At 36.2% G+C, this 13,753-nt stretch overlaps 1 protein-coding gene across 3 annotated transcripts in view; it reads left to right on the forward strand.

Moving 5' to 3' along the window:
• LOC106462546 (laminin subunit beta-1-like) overlaps positions 1 to 13,753 on the forward strand; it is a 127,033-nt gene that overhangs the window by 97,470 nt on the left and 15,810 nt on the right. For all 3 annotated transcript variants that reach the window (XM_013922482.2, XM_013922483.2, XM_022389847.1), the window contains 6 exons: positions 1,458 to 1,649; positions 3,202 to 3,382; positions 3,771 to 3,955; positions 4,665 to 4,900; positions 10,464 to 10,652; positions 13,094 to 13,282. In XM_013922482.2, the coding sequence (XP_013777936.1) occupies positions 1,458 to 1,649; positions 3,202 to 3,382; positions 3,771 to 3,955; positions 4,665 to 4,900; positions 10,464 to 10,652; positions 13,094 to 13,282 (1,172 nt within the window). The remainder of the gene's footprint in view (positions 1 to 1,457; positions 1,650 to 3,201; positions 3,383 to 3,770; positions 3,956 to 4,664; positions 4,901 to 10,463; positions 10,653 to 13,093; positions 13,283 to 13,753) is intronic.

Raw genomic sequence — 13,753 nt, forward strand, 5'->3', positions numbered from 1 at the left:
TAGCTCTTTTTGTCCTCTCCGATGGACCAGAATGACCCGGATGCTGCTCAGTTGTTTCCTGAACTGCACAATGATTCTGTTGACTGTCGAAAGCGGGATTCCCAAACTCTGCGAAATTTGCCGCTGAATTATTCCACCATCTGCTTGACCAACTATCCTTCCTCTAACAAAATCTGACAATTCGAGAGAACCTTGAGTTCTAAGCATGTTGTAGCACAAGATAATTAGTGTGCGGCCCATTTTCATTTATATAGTGCTCCGTGAACACAAATTAGTTAGCATAAATCAGTTAAATGACGAAAAATTAGGTCTCTATTTACTTGTGACCACTCAGTGTATATATATGCATGTTTGATTCTTGATATTGATTTCAGAATTTTTATGTTATACTTAAGTTACACTTGTTATTCTTTTTATGTTATAAACATTCTGTTGCTCTTTATGATCAGGAACCCAAAAAGCCATTCTTCATTTCACTCTGAGGGTGAATTTCTAAAAGTAACATGCAAGTTCATAATGGACAAAATAGCACCTAAAAAGGTATCTCACACACCACTACAAAATTTCCATTACTTCTTGTGTTTCTTTTCTTAGGACAACAGAGTTTTATTGTTAAAACATGAATTCAAAAACTATTAAAGAACTTTTATCAACAAATTAACCTACTGCTTGTGTTCAGATCATCCTTTCAAAGTGGGAGCTTTATTAAAGTTTAAAAACATCCTGCTTACCCCCTATGCCTTCATGGATTGTCCATAAATTCACATGTGGTGATTGTAAAGCCACCTATATTGGCAAAACTAAACGAGCCAATTAAAAATATGAGCCCTTTGGGACCAGCCACCCATTTTTAAACCCTCATGCATGTGCTATTTGTTAAATTAATAATCACCCTCTTCCTCTAATTGAATTTGAAATCTAAACATCAGGATTATCAGGTTATGAACTTCTGATTAAATAAAAGTTGTGTATCTCTAATAAACACTAAAGTCTAAACAATAGGCTAACTTCCTTTCAGCTTTCCATCCTTTGATATGTAACTTATTTTTTTCTATCATCTGATTTTTCCCCACTTATGTTGTTGTTCTTTTACCCACTACTACTTCTCAGTACTTATTATATATGTATATGCACTGTATATATGTATGCTTCATCTAATTTGCTGATGATGGAACGTGTAGATTTGAAGACATTCAAATAAACATGTTATGTGTTGCCATGGTGCTCCTTTCCTAGTTAGAATACAGTTTACATGTAATGAATCTATTCTGTTGCTATTATTGCTGAGCTCTTTTTTTCTGGCAACTTGTGTTTTCTGTATGCATAAATTATTTTGTGTTGCAAGGGTTGCACCAAGTCTGTATTACTTTAATAAACTAATCTACAACACATACAATACTTGCTACAAGAAGTACATTTCTGCAGTCTGTAATACAAACAGTCGAGTCTCCTTTCAGGATGTGAATGTAACACAAAAGGATCTGCTACCCTTCAGTGTCATAGGAACAATGGTACCTGCATCTGCTTGGATGGTATAGCTGGAGATAGGTGTGACCACTGTGGTCGAGGACACACAGGAAGGATGCCTTACTGCAGTCCTTGCGGGGAATGTTTTGAGAATTGGAATCTAATTGTGCAGGAGTTAAAAGGTATAGATCAAACTATTGTGTGTTAATATGCTATTCTTCAGTTTACTTATGTAGTTCTTATTCAGTTTCTTAATATTTTTCTGATCATTAGGTCTCATTTTGACTTTACTGTAGTACTAAATACAGTTTTCAACATGGTTGTTTACAGTAGAAATTGTTCCACGCCCTTGCCGTGCATGAGTTTGTTAACTATCTGTACAGCATACTTGTTTATTACTAAGATATTTTTTTAGATTAAAAGATAAGACGAACCTCTGGCAAGGTTTCAGTAGACTACTTATTAAGAAATACTACCGATTTTGTTTAATGAAAAGTGACCATTGGTCTATAGAAAAACTTAGAAGCATATAAACTGTTATGCATTGTGAATCTAACAATGTAAGTAGTAGGCCTCTCCTACAAAGTTATAGAAACAAAACGTTGTGTGAAATAAATATGACTTTGTTCTGGAGTTTATGGTCATTTTCTCCTCATTCAAAATGTGTAGGTTACTTGAGAAACCACTTTGAAGTGTGACTTTATAGATACTTCTGATCATTATGTTGTACTTGTAACAAGGCTAAGGGATAGCTCTGATCATTATATTGTGTGTCTAGGAAGATTGAGGTCCACCTTTCAAAAGCGCTCAGGTTATAGTGTTTTTATCATTTTGTATCAAGATTTCCTGAACCTACGTGTTTATCTGACATCATGAATAAGAAGACTGAGGAATATTTTTGATCACTTTGTGTTTCTCACAATTTTAAGGAATACTTCTGATCATTATAGTGTGTGTCTAAAAAGGTTATAGAATACTTTTGATCATTATGTTGTGTTTCTAACAAGCCTAATGAATACTTCTGATTATTATATTGTCTGTCTAAAAAGGTTAATGGATACTTTTGATCATTGTCTTGCATTTTTAACAAGGTTAAGGAATACTTCTGATCATCATGCTGTGTTTCTAACAAGGTTAAGGAATACTTCTGATCATTATGCTGTGTTTCTAACAAGGTTAAGGAATACTTCTGATCATTATGTTGTGTTTCTAACAAGGTTAAGGAATACTTCTGCTTATTATGTTGTATTTCAAACAAAGTTAAAGAATAGTTCTGCTTATTATGTTGTGTTTCTAACAAGGATAATTGATACTTCTGATCATTGTTATATTTTTAACAAGATTAAGGGATAATTTTGATCCTTATCTGTTGTTTTTAACAAGGTTAAGGAATACTTCTGATCATTGTATTGTGTTTCTAGCAAGGTTAAGGAATACTTCTGATCATTATTTTGTGTTTCTAATACAGTTAAGGGATACTCTTTTGTTCATTATGTTGTGCATTTAATCAGGTTAAGGGATACTCTTCTGTTCATTATGTTGTGTGTTTGATAAGTTTAAGGGATACTCTTCTGTTCATTAAGAATTCAATTCAAAAATGTTCAAAAATCTATTTATTGGAAATTAAATTTAATTAAAATAGTTTTATCTCTTGTTTAAAATTTGTGATTGAAGGTGAATGGTTTGAGTACTTTAACATCACAGTCCATTTAATTTTGTTTATGAACTAAATAGATGAAACTATGAGATTGCTGGCCCAGGCTAAAGACATTCAAGGCACTGGAACAACGGGCGCATACGGAGGCAAATTTGCTGAGATAGAGAAAGAATTAGAGGAAGTCAGAGACATTTTAGGTAGTGCCAACATCACAGGAACAGACATTGATGAACTCCAAGAGCTAGCTGATAGATTGAGGTAGTCTTTACATTGATGAACTCTAGGATCTGGTATATGAATTACAATAAGATTTTTATTGAAAAACTCAAGAAGCTACTTGATGAATTAAAGGGAGATTGTGTCTGATATAAACATCCACGTGTGTATAGATAAATTAAAGGTAGATTTCTGTCACCTGCTATGTGTATTATCTGTTACTTCTCTTATTCAGATATTTCAGACTTTAATCTCTAATATACCCTACTTTAAATGATATAAGAGTCAAACAAATTAATATAACCACATCTGATGATGAGAAAATCTATTGCCACAAATCAGAAATTTGTGCTAGTTAATTCACCATTGCAAGGTTAGTGTTTAATAAAAAAAAAAAAAGCCTTCGTTTTATCTTCAATTTTCATTCTAGAAAAACCTTGACTGAAAGAAAAGCTGAACTACATGACATAGAAGTCCACATAGGCAATACAATGGATAGAATCTTTGATGCTAACCTAGCTTTAACAGACCTACGACATAGAGCTGAAGATCTCACAAAAGATGCACAGAATCTCAAAAATAATGCAACTGCTCTCCAAGAAGCTAATGTTGAAGGTAAAAATAGTACAGAAAGAAAATCCGGTTAGAATAGATTAATTTATTGATGTACTTACAGAACCATATTATAAATTAACATATACTGACTTAAAAACATTTTCAAAGAACGTTTTAAAGATGTAATTCAGAAAAGAGTTGCATTTTATTATTTATGTTACAATGTTAATAATAAGTAAGATCAAGGGGGTTGTTTTATTATTTATGTTGACATAGAAAGGAGGATGTGACATAAAGGGGGATTGTGTTTTTATTTATGTGAAAATAATTGTTTGACATAGGGGGAGGTTATGTTTTATTATTTGTACTACACACAGTTGCTCTTTTTTTCTTCATGAAATATTTTTTCAACATATGGATAAAAAATGTTTTTAAATATGAAGTGTAGTAAGCCCTGATTTTGAAAAGAAATAACATACTGCTATAAATTTAAATAGTCCACAAAGAGAAGAACATGAAATCTATGAGTAGCAGGTATAAGTGAATTATTTTGTTTTATAAAAATGTTCTATTAAATATGTGTTGATCAAGCAAACTCTGTTAACTCTCTTCTCTTCCTAGCTTAATGTGTTCACCAATGATAAATTTGTTGAATAATCTTACGATAGGTGTTTTGCTTTAATACAATTTTAGATAACTTAAAAGATAAAGATATTTGTGAATATTTAACTATCAGTATAGATATCTTTTACTCTTTTTTTTTTTCAAGGTGCTTTCAACATAACTAAAGATGCCCAGCAAAGATCACGAGCTGCAGAGGGACAGGTTAGGGACACCACATCTATTCTTTATGATTCTGAGCGCCAGCGTCGCCACACAGAAAATCTGATAGAACAGGCCCAAAGTCATTACAACAAAAGTTATGAAGAAAATGAAGCAGCAATGAATGACATAGGAGACCAATTAAAAAGACTTGAAGATGGTATCACTGATATCAACAGTATGGTAAGTTAGAAGATACACCAATAAGGAAAATATTATATTAAGTGAACATTTTCAAAATAAAATAAAATAAGTTTGGTGCAGCTGTTAGATAATTTAACCTTCCAAGTGACATATACATTTTGCCAATGAAGAACCCCCCCCCTGTGCCATGTCAATGAAGACCTCTTGTGCTGAATACTTTTTACCAATGAAGACCCCTTGTGCCATATACGTTTTGCTGATGAAGCCCCCTGTAACACTGTTTAAGGCAGAAGTAATGACATCACTGATGGTATAATTAGTCCAGCTACAACTTTGAAATGTAACACTTTTCTAACCAGTGGTAATGACATTACTGATGATATAATTAGTCCAGCTACAACTTTTAAATCTGACAATCTGTTCTAGCCAGAAGAAATGACATCACTGAGAGTTTAATTAATCGCACTACAAGTGTTAAATCTAACAATCTGTTTTAGCCAGAAATTATGAGATCACTGATGGTATAATTAGTTCAGCTACAACTGTTATGTGTAATACACTGTACTAAGCAAAAGTAATGACATCACTGATAGTATAATTAGTCCAGCTACAACTGTTAAATGTAAATGGTTAACAATCTGATGCAAAATGTTACTTTTTTGTGCATCCTGAATATTTAAAATCTAGAAGATGAACTATATTTGTGTATGATACAGCATTGTTTAATTTTAGAAAACCTGAAATGTTATCTTCTAATGCAGTACTTTATCTCTTCTCTCATAAACAGCTATTCTTGTTCAGTGCTGCATGCTATATGCAATTTTTTTTCACATGCCACAAGCCTTGAGCTCCCACATACCCTACAATCAACATGGTTCAACTATGTCTCACATGGAAATCATCATGTGACAACCCTCCACTAATAGGAGTGTGACACACCCTCCTGATGTATGTGAATCCTCTATTTGATTTTACTGAACTATCACTTCTCATTTGACAGTGTTCGTGTCAAGACGTTTTTTACTGAGCCCTTCAATCGTATTTTTTCTTTAAACTTAGTACATTTACAAAATAATAATTCCAAAGTGAAATTGTTCTTTTCAATATTACAAAAGATTGCAAACTTAATGATAACTTATTTTTTCACAGTTCTCTTTTTCTTTTATTTTAACACTGTTGTGCTTGATCGTTCATTATTAACAATGAATTATGAAGTTCAAGTTACCACTTCGGAGGTAATATCTTCTACCAGCACACTTACACAGGCTGCAGGTGAGGATAACTCGACTGTGGAATTATTGGCTCTTATCCACCATGAATCATTATATGAGTCAACCTGCTTCTCCTGATCTTGCCCACATTCCTCCTGAACATGCCATACCTGTTCGGGTCAATGAGGAATTTGACAGCCTTTTTCCTTCAATTACTTTGGCCATGTCTTCCTATGCCCCTACTCCGGAATCTGCTAGGCCTAATGTGGCTTTTTTAGACATTGTTTCTTAGGTGTGTTCTGTTTTATCTATTTCCCTCATTTCTTATAATCCACTTCCTTCTTTGTTATATGATACACCCTCCTCTCAGTATTTTGTTCCCCCTTCCTCGGGATATTAGGGTTCATGCAGAGCATTTTGTTTTTCAGGTGGTTGAGGGTGCTGGCATGCTTTGCCCTCCACGGGCTTTGGATCAGTTTGCTTAAGCATACCAACAGGCTGAATTTCCGTTTCTTGATTCTCAACAGTTAGAATCGATTTCGTCTGTGAGGGGGTGTACCCTGATCATTCTGTACGTTTATCCCATGCTCAGTTTTCTCACCTTCGTCTTACCCTATCGACTCTCATATGGTACTTGTCTACTATCCACCTCCTTTTTGAGGCACCCCATCGAGATCTTGAGGGTTTTATGAGGGATAGTCTCTCCCTAATTACCTCCAAATCGGCACATTTCTCTTCCCTGTTGTTGGTATTTTCTGGAGGAGGATGCTATATGACTCCAAGTTCGTTTATCACTTACTTATCACCCAGATTTACATGTGGCCCCTTTTCTCCAGCAGTCCATTTGCAGAAATATTATTGAGACTTTGGAATCCCACATTGAATCAGAGAGACAGCAATTGACCCTTTCATCTTTGGTTGATCATTTGTCTCATTCAGAGCCTGGAGCCCCTACTACTATTTTCCCATCCTCCTCCTTCCCAGTTATTACCTGTTTCTACCTCTAGGGGTTCCTTCTCTCGTCATATTATTCGATGCAGATAGACACGTCGCCAACAGTACAGGTAACTAGTGGGGGCTCACTTGACAAATTTTGCTCCCCTTTGGCGAGTTTTCACCACAGATATGCGGATTTTTCAGGTATTATCAGAGGGACTTGTCATCCACTTTCTTTCCCCTGCTTCTTTGTCTTGAGTACCCATATTCTTTCCATCGCCTCAGGATCCTACCACTAGTCAATGTTTGTCTGAGATGGTACAAAATATTTTCTCCCAAAAAGCCAGCAAACCTGTAGTTCATTCTTCTCCAAGTTTTTATTCCAGGCTATTTGTTGTACCCAAGGAAACTGGGGACTGATGGCCTGTGATCGATTTATCTTGCCTTAATGAATTTTTGGTTCTGCCTCAATTTATCATGGGCATTTTCTTCAGGTTTATGGAAGACCAAGGTAAACGTCACGAATGCCTATTTGAATATTCCAATATCTCGTCTGTCGATGCACTATACTTGGTTTGCTCATCACAGCATAGTTTATCAATTTTTCATCCTGCCGTTCGGGCTTGCTTCAGCCCCATATGTCATTTCTCGAGTGGTCAAGGCTTTTGCCCGACATATGCATGCTTGGGGGCTGTGGTCACACCATTATATGAATGATTGTCTTCTGTTATCTTGTTCCAAACAGGAGTCCACCTGTCACACTCATCTGCTGCTTCTGGAGGCAATTTGTGTACGTCGGTTAATCAAGTTGGAGAAGTCATTCCTTATACCTACCAAATATAGTGTCCACTTGAGTGTCTTTTTCAACTCTCATCTCAGTCGGGCCCAATCTTCTCTTCTTCAACCCCATTTGATGGAGCTTTCAGTTCTATGCACCCCTACTGCTCGTGAAGTTATATTGCTTTTGGGGATGGGGTCTTCTATGGCAGCCCTTATTGCCTTGGTCGAGCACATATGAAGTTTCTTTAGTGGGCTCTGCACGACCAGTAAAAACCTTGCAAGGTATCCATTAGAGGCTTCTATTTCCCCTCCTCCTTCCCTTGTCAACAATCTGTATTGGTGGTCGGACAGGGCTCACACGTCGGTGGGTGTTCTGCTTTCTCCCCTCATCCAGATTTTTATATCTTTATGGATGTTTCCCTCCAGAGTTGGGGACATGGGTCGTTAGGCAGAAAGCTTCAGGTCTATGGTCTCTGGCCAAGTGATCCTACCATATCAACATCCTGGAACTTCTGGCTATACATCATGCTTTGGATCATTTTATACATGTTTCCAGGAATCATCTGGTCATGATACATTCCGACAATTCTATGGTGGTGGCTTTTATCAATCACCAAGGTGATACCCATTATTGTTACCCTTGTGGTCGAACCTTGGATCTCCCTTTTTAGGCCCACATGTTCGGTATTTGTTTCCTTGTGTGCCATGTTCCAGGTGCATTCAATATGGTCATGGATCATCTTTATTCGATGGACTAATCTCTTGATCCTCTCATTTTCCAGTGGCTATGCCTTCAGTGGAATAGTCCTTACCTAGATGCATTTGCCACACCCCTAAATACCAGGTTACCTCTGTTTTGTTCTCCAGTTCCTCATCCACTTGCACTAGCTGTGGATGCATTCAATCAGGATTAGACCAACAACTTGCCCAACCCTGCCATTCCTTAGACTGAATAAATCAGGTGTGGTCTACTTTTCAAAATAGGGTTTTCATGGTCACCCATTCCATGGTCTCCAGTGTTGATGCTCCTTCAGACTCTTCACCACATTCCCCCCTTTTTTCAGTACAGTAAGGGAGTCCTTACCACTTTCCAGTTCCAAGCCACTGGGGTGGTGGACCAAGGAGGCATCCTCCTGAATGTGATAGTGATATATATGATACTAATGAATCCATTCCATTGAGAGTAGTGTGTTGGTGTTCTGTTGGTGTAAATGATGAAATGTCCTCTAATCTGATGTTATCTCTGAACGAGTTTATACAAGTGTTGTTATAGCTTTGAAGTGAGCCATCAAAATTGCAGTTCACCTCTTCATTTGGGACCCCTAATCCTACCTCCACATGGATATCGGTTTCCAGTGGCTGGGATTTGGATTCAGAGCTGGACCAATCAAACATAAGTTCTCAAACATGTATTACAGGTGTCTCTGTTTCCATACTCAGTTGCACTCTTGTTCACTACTATGGTGTTGTGGGTCACGATGGAGGAACTTACAGGTTAATATGATTCTTCCTCTTATGCAATCCCTCAAAGATATTTAATACACCAAGGATGTTAATGTGCTGGGGATGGTTCCTGTTTGATTGATTTGAGTGGGCTATTTCACTATACGGTGACATCTTTAATTTTCTCTCTTTGCTATCATGTGCCCTGTTCACAGATAGATGGGTATGATATATCCCTCAGGTCTGCTGAACTTGAGGTGAAGATAGTATGATCCTCTTTCCTAACCCCACATGGATGTCATTTCCTTGTGGCTAGATTTTGGTTTGTAGTTGACTTGCTGTGTATGATCCATCATGCCCTAGCCATTTTAGATCTTGGAGCACATTTTTTACTCTCTCTCTCGCATTACGGTCATCTATGGAATTGAACTTGAATTGGGTGGCTCGAATGCCTACCCAACCATTGTTCTCTTCCATTTGGAAGTGCTCCTCCAATTTTCTGCCCATGTCTACATCACCTCTCTCCACACTGGGCGAAGAGTATACCTGGTACAGAAGTGGTGCGGCTCCCCTGCATGTTCCTCTAATGTCAGGATTTCCTCTTTTAGGGTGTTCTTCATATGCTTTTGAAGAATGCTTCTTTCTTTCCCTCACACCAGTCCTTCCACCTATTCAATGTGGGATTTTAGGTATTTATGTGAGAAGAGGTAATGTACTTTATTAGAAGTTATAATTCTCCTATACTGAAAATGTATTTCTGATAGGTACTTACCTTCTTTCACACTTCCCACCCTTCCTCCCCACTGAAAACTGGTGCTTCTATTTTCTGCCAAAACTTGAAGTGATAGTTCAGTAGAATTGAATAGAGGGAGTCCCATGCATCAGGAGGGTGTATCACACTCCTTTTGGTAGAGGGTTGTCGCATGATGATTTACATGCGAGATGCAGTTGAACCATGATTATCATAGGGTACATGGGAATTCAAGGCTTGTGGCATGCAAAAACAATTTTGCCATATAGAGGGCAGCACTGAAGAAGAATAGCCATTTATGTGAAAGGAGGTAAGTACCTATTGGAAATATATTTTCAGTATAGGAAAATTATAACTTTGCAATATTGATATGTTTATGTTGAAGGGATTAGTCTTTGTAATGTAGTATTTAGTTTATGAATGAGGTGTAATATTTTTCACATTTCTAGTTAATCAAGATAGGATTTATGTGTTGTTACAGGTGTGCGATGGATCTGGGACTGTGTACAAATGTGACTCATTGTGTGGGGGAGCTGGGTGTGACAAGTGTGGTGGGATCAGCTGTGGTGAGGGAGCTGTCACAAAAGCTCATAATGCCCTTGATTTAGCTAAAGAAGCTGAAAAGATTCTGAACCAAAAGGAAGATGCTTCAAAGGACCTATTTGAGAAAGTAGATATTGAACGTAGTTTGTTTGTACAAAATTAGTTAATTATGTGATACCTATCCACAAATGATTAAATCCAGTATATTATTTAAAGTTGTTCAAGTTGTCTAATCTTAATACAAAGTGATGAAATATTGTCATGCATGATTTTCTTTTCTACTCAGCACTGATAAAAAAATATTTTAGGTTTTGACATTCTGAGTTTTTTATGTAGGTTTATAAAGGTTGATAGTTTTTCAAAACCTCACTTCCATTACAGCTAATATAGTATTATAAATACATCACTGAAAGAAATGTCACCCTCTGAGAGAGTCAGTTAAATCTTTACAAGCTGTTGGTTTTAAGAAAGATATTACATAAGAGCCTGGCTGTTCACTAAGTAGTGTGATTTACACATTCAATAGATATAAGAAAACTCAGTCCTTTAATGTCAGGTAGTGCAAGAGACAAAGAAAAGAGCTCACTGAAAGAGACCAGTTCCTTAATATCAGGTAGTGCAAAAGATGAAGAAAAGTGCTCACTGAAAGAGACCAGTTCCTTAATATCAGGTAGTGCAAGAGACGAAGAAAAGAGATCACTGAAAGAGACCACTTCCTTAATATCAGGTAGTGCAAGAGATGAAGAAAAGAGCTCACTGAAAGAGGCCAGTTCCTTAATATCAGGTAGTGCAAGAGAGGAAGAAAAGAGCTCACTGAAAGAGACCAGTTCCTTAACATCAGGTAGTGCAAGAGACGAAGAAAAGAGCTCACTGAAAAGACCAGTTCCTTAATATCAGGTAGTGCAAGAGACGAAGAAAAGAGCTCACTGAAAGAGACCAGTTCCTTAACATCAGGTAGTGCAAGAGATGGAGAAAAGAGCCCACTACAAGAGTAATTAGATATCTTAAATAATCAATTCCTAGGAAAACTACAAAAACCTTGACAATGTTAAGTCATTCATAGATAAAGGTTCAAGAAGTAGAGTCTTAAGAACATTTCATAAATGTGGTCTCTAAGGGGTTATAGTATCAAGAAATCCCTTCCTAGAAAAATAGAAAATAGCAAAAATACTAGCTTTTACAAAGGAACATTTATTTTGCCTATGGAACAATGCTTTGGACAGATGATTCTGAAACTTTGTATAAGTGTGACTCACTGTGTATGTGGGTGGAGGTGGGGAGGCAGGAGTGACAAGTGTCATATATTCAACTGTGGAGAGTATGTGGTTCCAAATGTCATCTATATAAATCTTTGCCAAAGAATCAATGAGAAGTTGCTGAAGGAGTGCCTTATGCCAACAGTCAAGCATACAGAAGACTCTGTGATAACCTAAGGTGCAATATCTGTGAATGGTGTTGGCAATTTTTACAAAATTTATGAACTTGTGAATCAGCATAACTACCACGGTATATTGGTCCATCATGCTGTACCCTGAAGAAAAACGTTTATTATGCAGAACACCATATTTCAAGAAAATAATGACCCAAACATACATTCAAGAAAAGTCAAACTTATTTGGCAAAAAAAGAAAGCTCAGGAGATGTCAAGTGAATGGAATGGCCACCATGAAATCCAGATCCTAACCCCATAAAAAAGAGATCTTAGATTTGCTGCTAGGCTACATGTTTGATAAAAGTATCAAACATATCAAAGAAAATCCTATGGAGACATCTTCAAGAAAAATTGAATCAAATTATACCAGAGAATTTGAAAAAACTAAACAAAGTCGTTATTGATGACAAAGATGACATCACCAAATACTATGGCTAAAGAAAGTTTGAGGCATTATTTGTGTACTGATTTAATAATAATTTCCTGTAAGATTAATTTGCAATAATTACAATTACTATTTTTTGTGTATAGCTCATAAAATGACAATTGTTGAAGTGTTATAATCAGTTTGCACACAAATTTGTATTGAATATATAATAACGTGTGAATAGAGAATACAATTCATCATCAAAAATTCAAGCTCCACCTTAATGTTTTTCAATTAGTCTAATGCAGAAGGAGTAGAGAATCGAAAAATAGATTAGGCCTATACATAATTTTTTCTTTCCTATACTGAATTTACACATTTTAGGGGTGAGAAGGAAAATTAACGATTAAACTATTACATCTTGTTCAGGTTATAATACTTCTCCTGTTATTTAGAATAGAAATGAACAGTAACGGACAACTCTTACAAAATGGAAAACTTAGTCTTTTGAATAAACTCACAATACATACTGAACTATTAACCTGCTACAAACCTACATATAATCATCTCTTTAAAGTGAGTCATATAATTTAATGGTACATATATCTAATGAACTTAATGAATTAAGATTGTAGTAAAACCACAAATTATGAGCTGTTGGTGAGGTGACCATTTTTAAATGTTTCAACTCTTGCTGTTTCTAATGTTTTAACCGCTTGTTTCAGAAATGTCAATTATATGTCTTATAAGGTTTCATTGTATCTTTTAGGTGAAAGATGCTAAACAGAATGCTGACCAAGCTCTAGAAGAAGCCAAGTTAGCTTTTGCTCGAGCTCAAGCTGCCAAAAATATGTCTCAAAATGCCACTGGAGATATTGAAGAACTTTTGAACAGAATTGACAATTTTCTTGATGCTCAAGGAGCTAGATCAGCTGAAATACGTGTCCTAGCAGAAGAGGTCAGTAAAGTTCATTATTAAACAAAACCACTTTTTTGTGATAAATGAGGCAGTTATGATGAACTGTGAGAGTACACTAGAGTTGGTGAATATGTTGAACTTGACAGTATACTAGAGTTACCAGTAAATAGTTTGACCAGGTAGTGTTGTTAGAGCTGGTGAATATGTTGAACTTGACAGTACACTAGAGTTACCAGTAAATAGTTTGATCAGGTAGTGTTGTTAGAGCTGGTGAATATGTTGAACTTGATAGTACACTAGAGTTACCAGTAAATAGTTTGACCAGGTAGTGTTGTTAGAGCTGGTGAATATGTTGAACTTGATAGTACATTAGAGTTACCAGTAAATAGTTTGACCAGGTAGTGTTGTTAGAGTTGGTGAATATGTTGAACTTGATAGTACATTAGAGTTACCAGTAAATAGTTTGACCAGGTAGTGTTGTTAGAGTTGGTGAATATGTTGAACTTGATA

This window comes from Limulus polyphemus, unplaced genomic scaffold (assembly GCF_000517525.1).
Source record: "Limulus polyphemus unplaced genomic scaffold, Limulus_polyphemus-2.1.2 Scaffold1195, whole genome shotgun sequence".
Taxonomy (NCBI): Eukaryota; Metazoa; Arthropoda; class Merostomata; order Xiphosura; family Limulidae; genus Limulus; species Limulus polyphemus.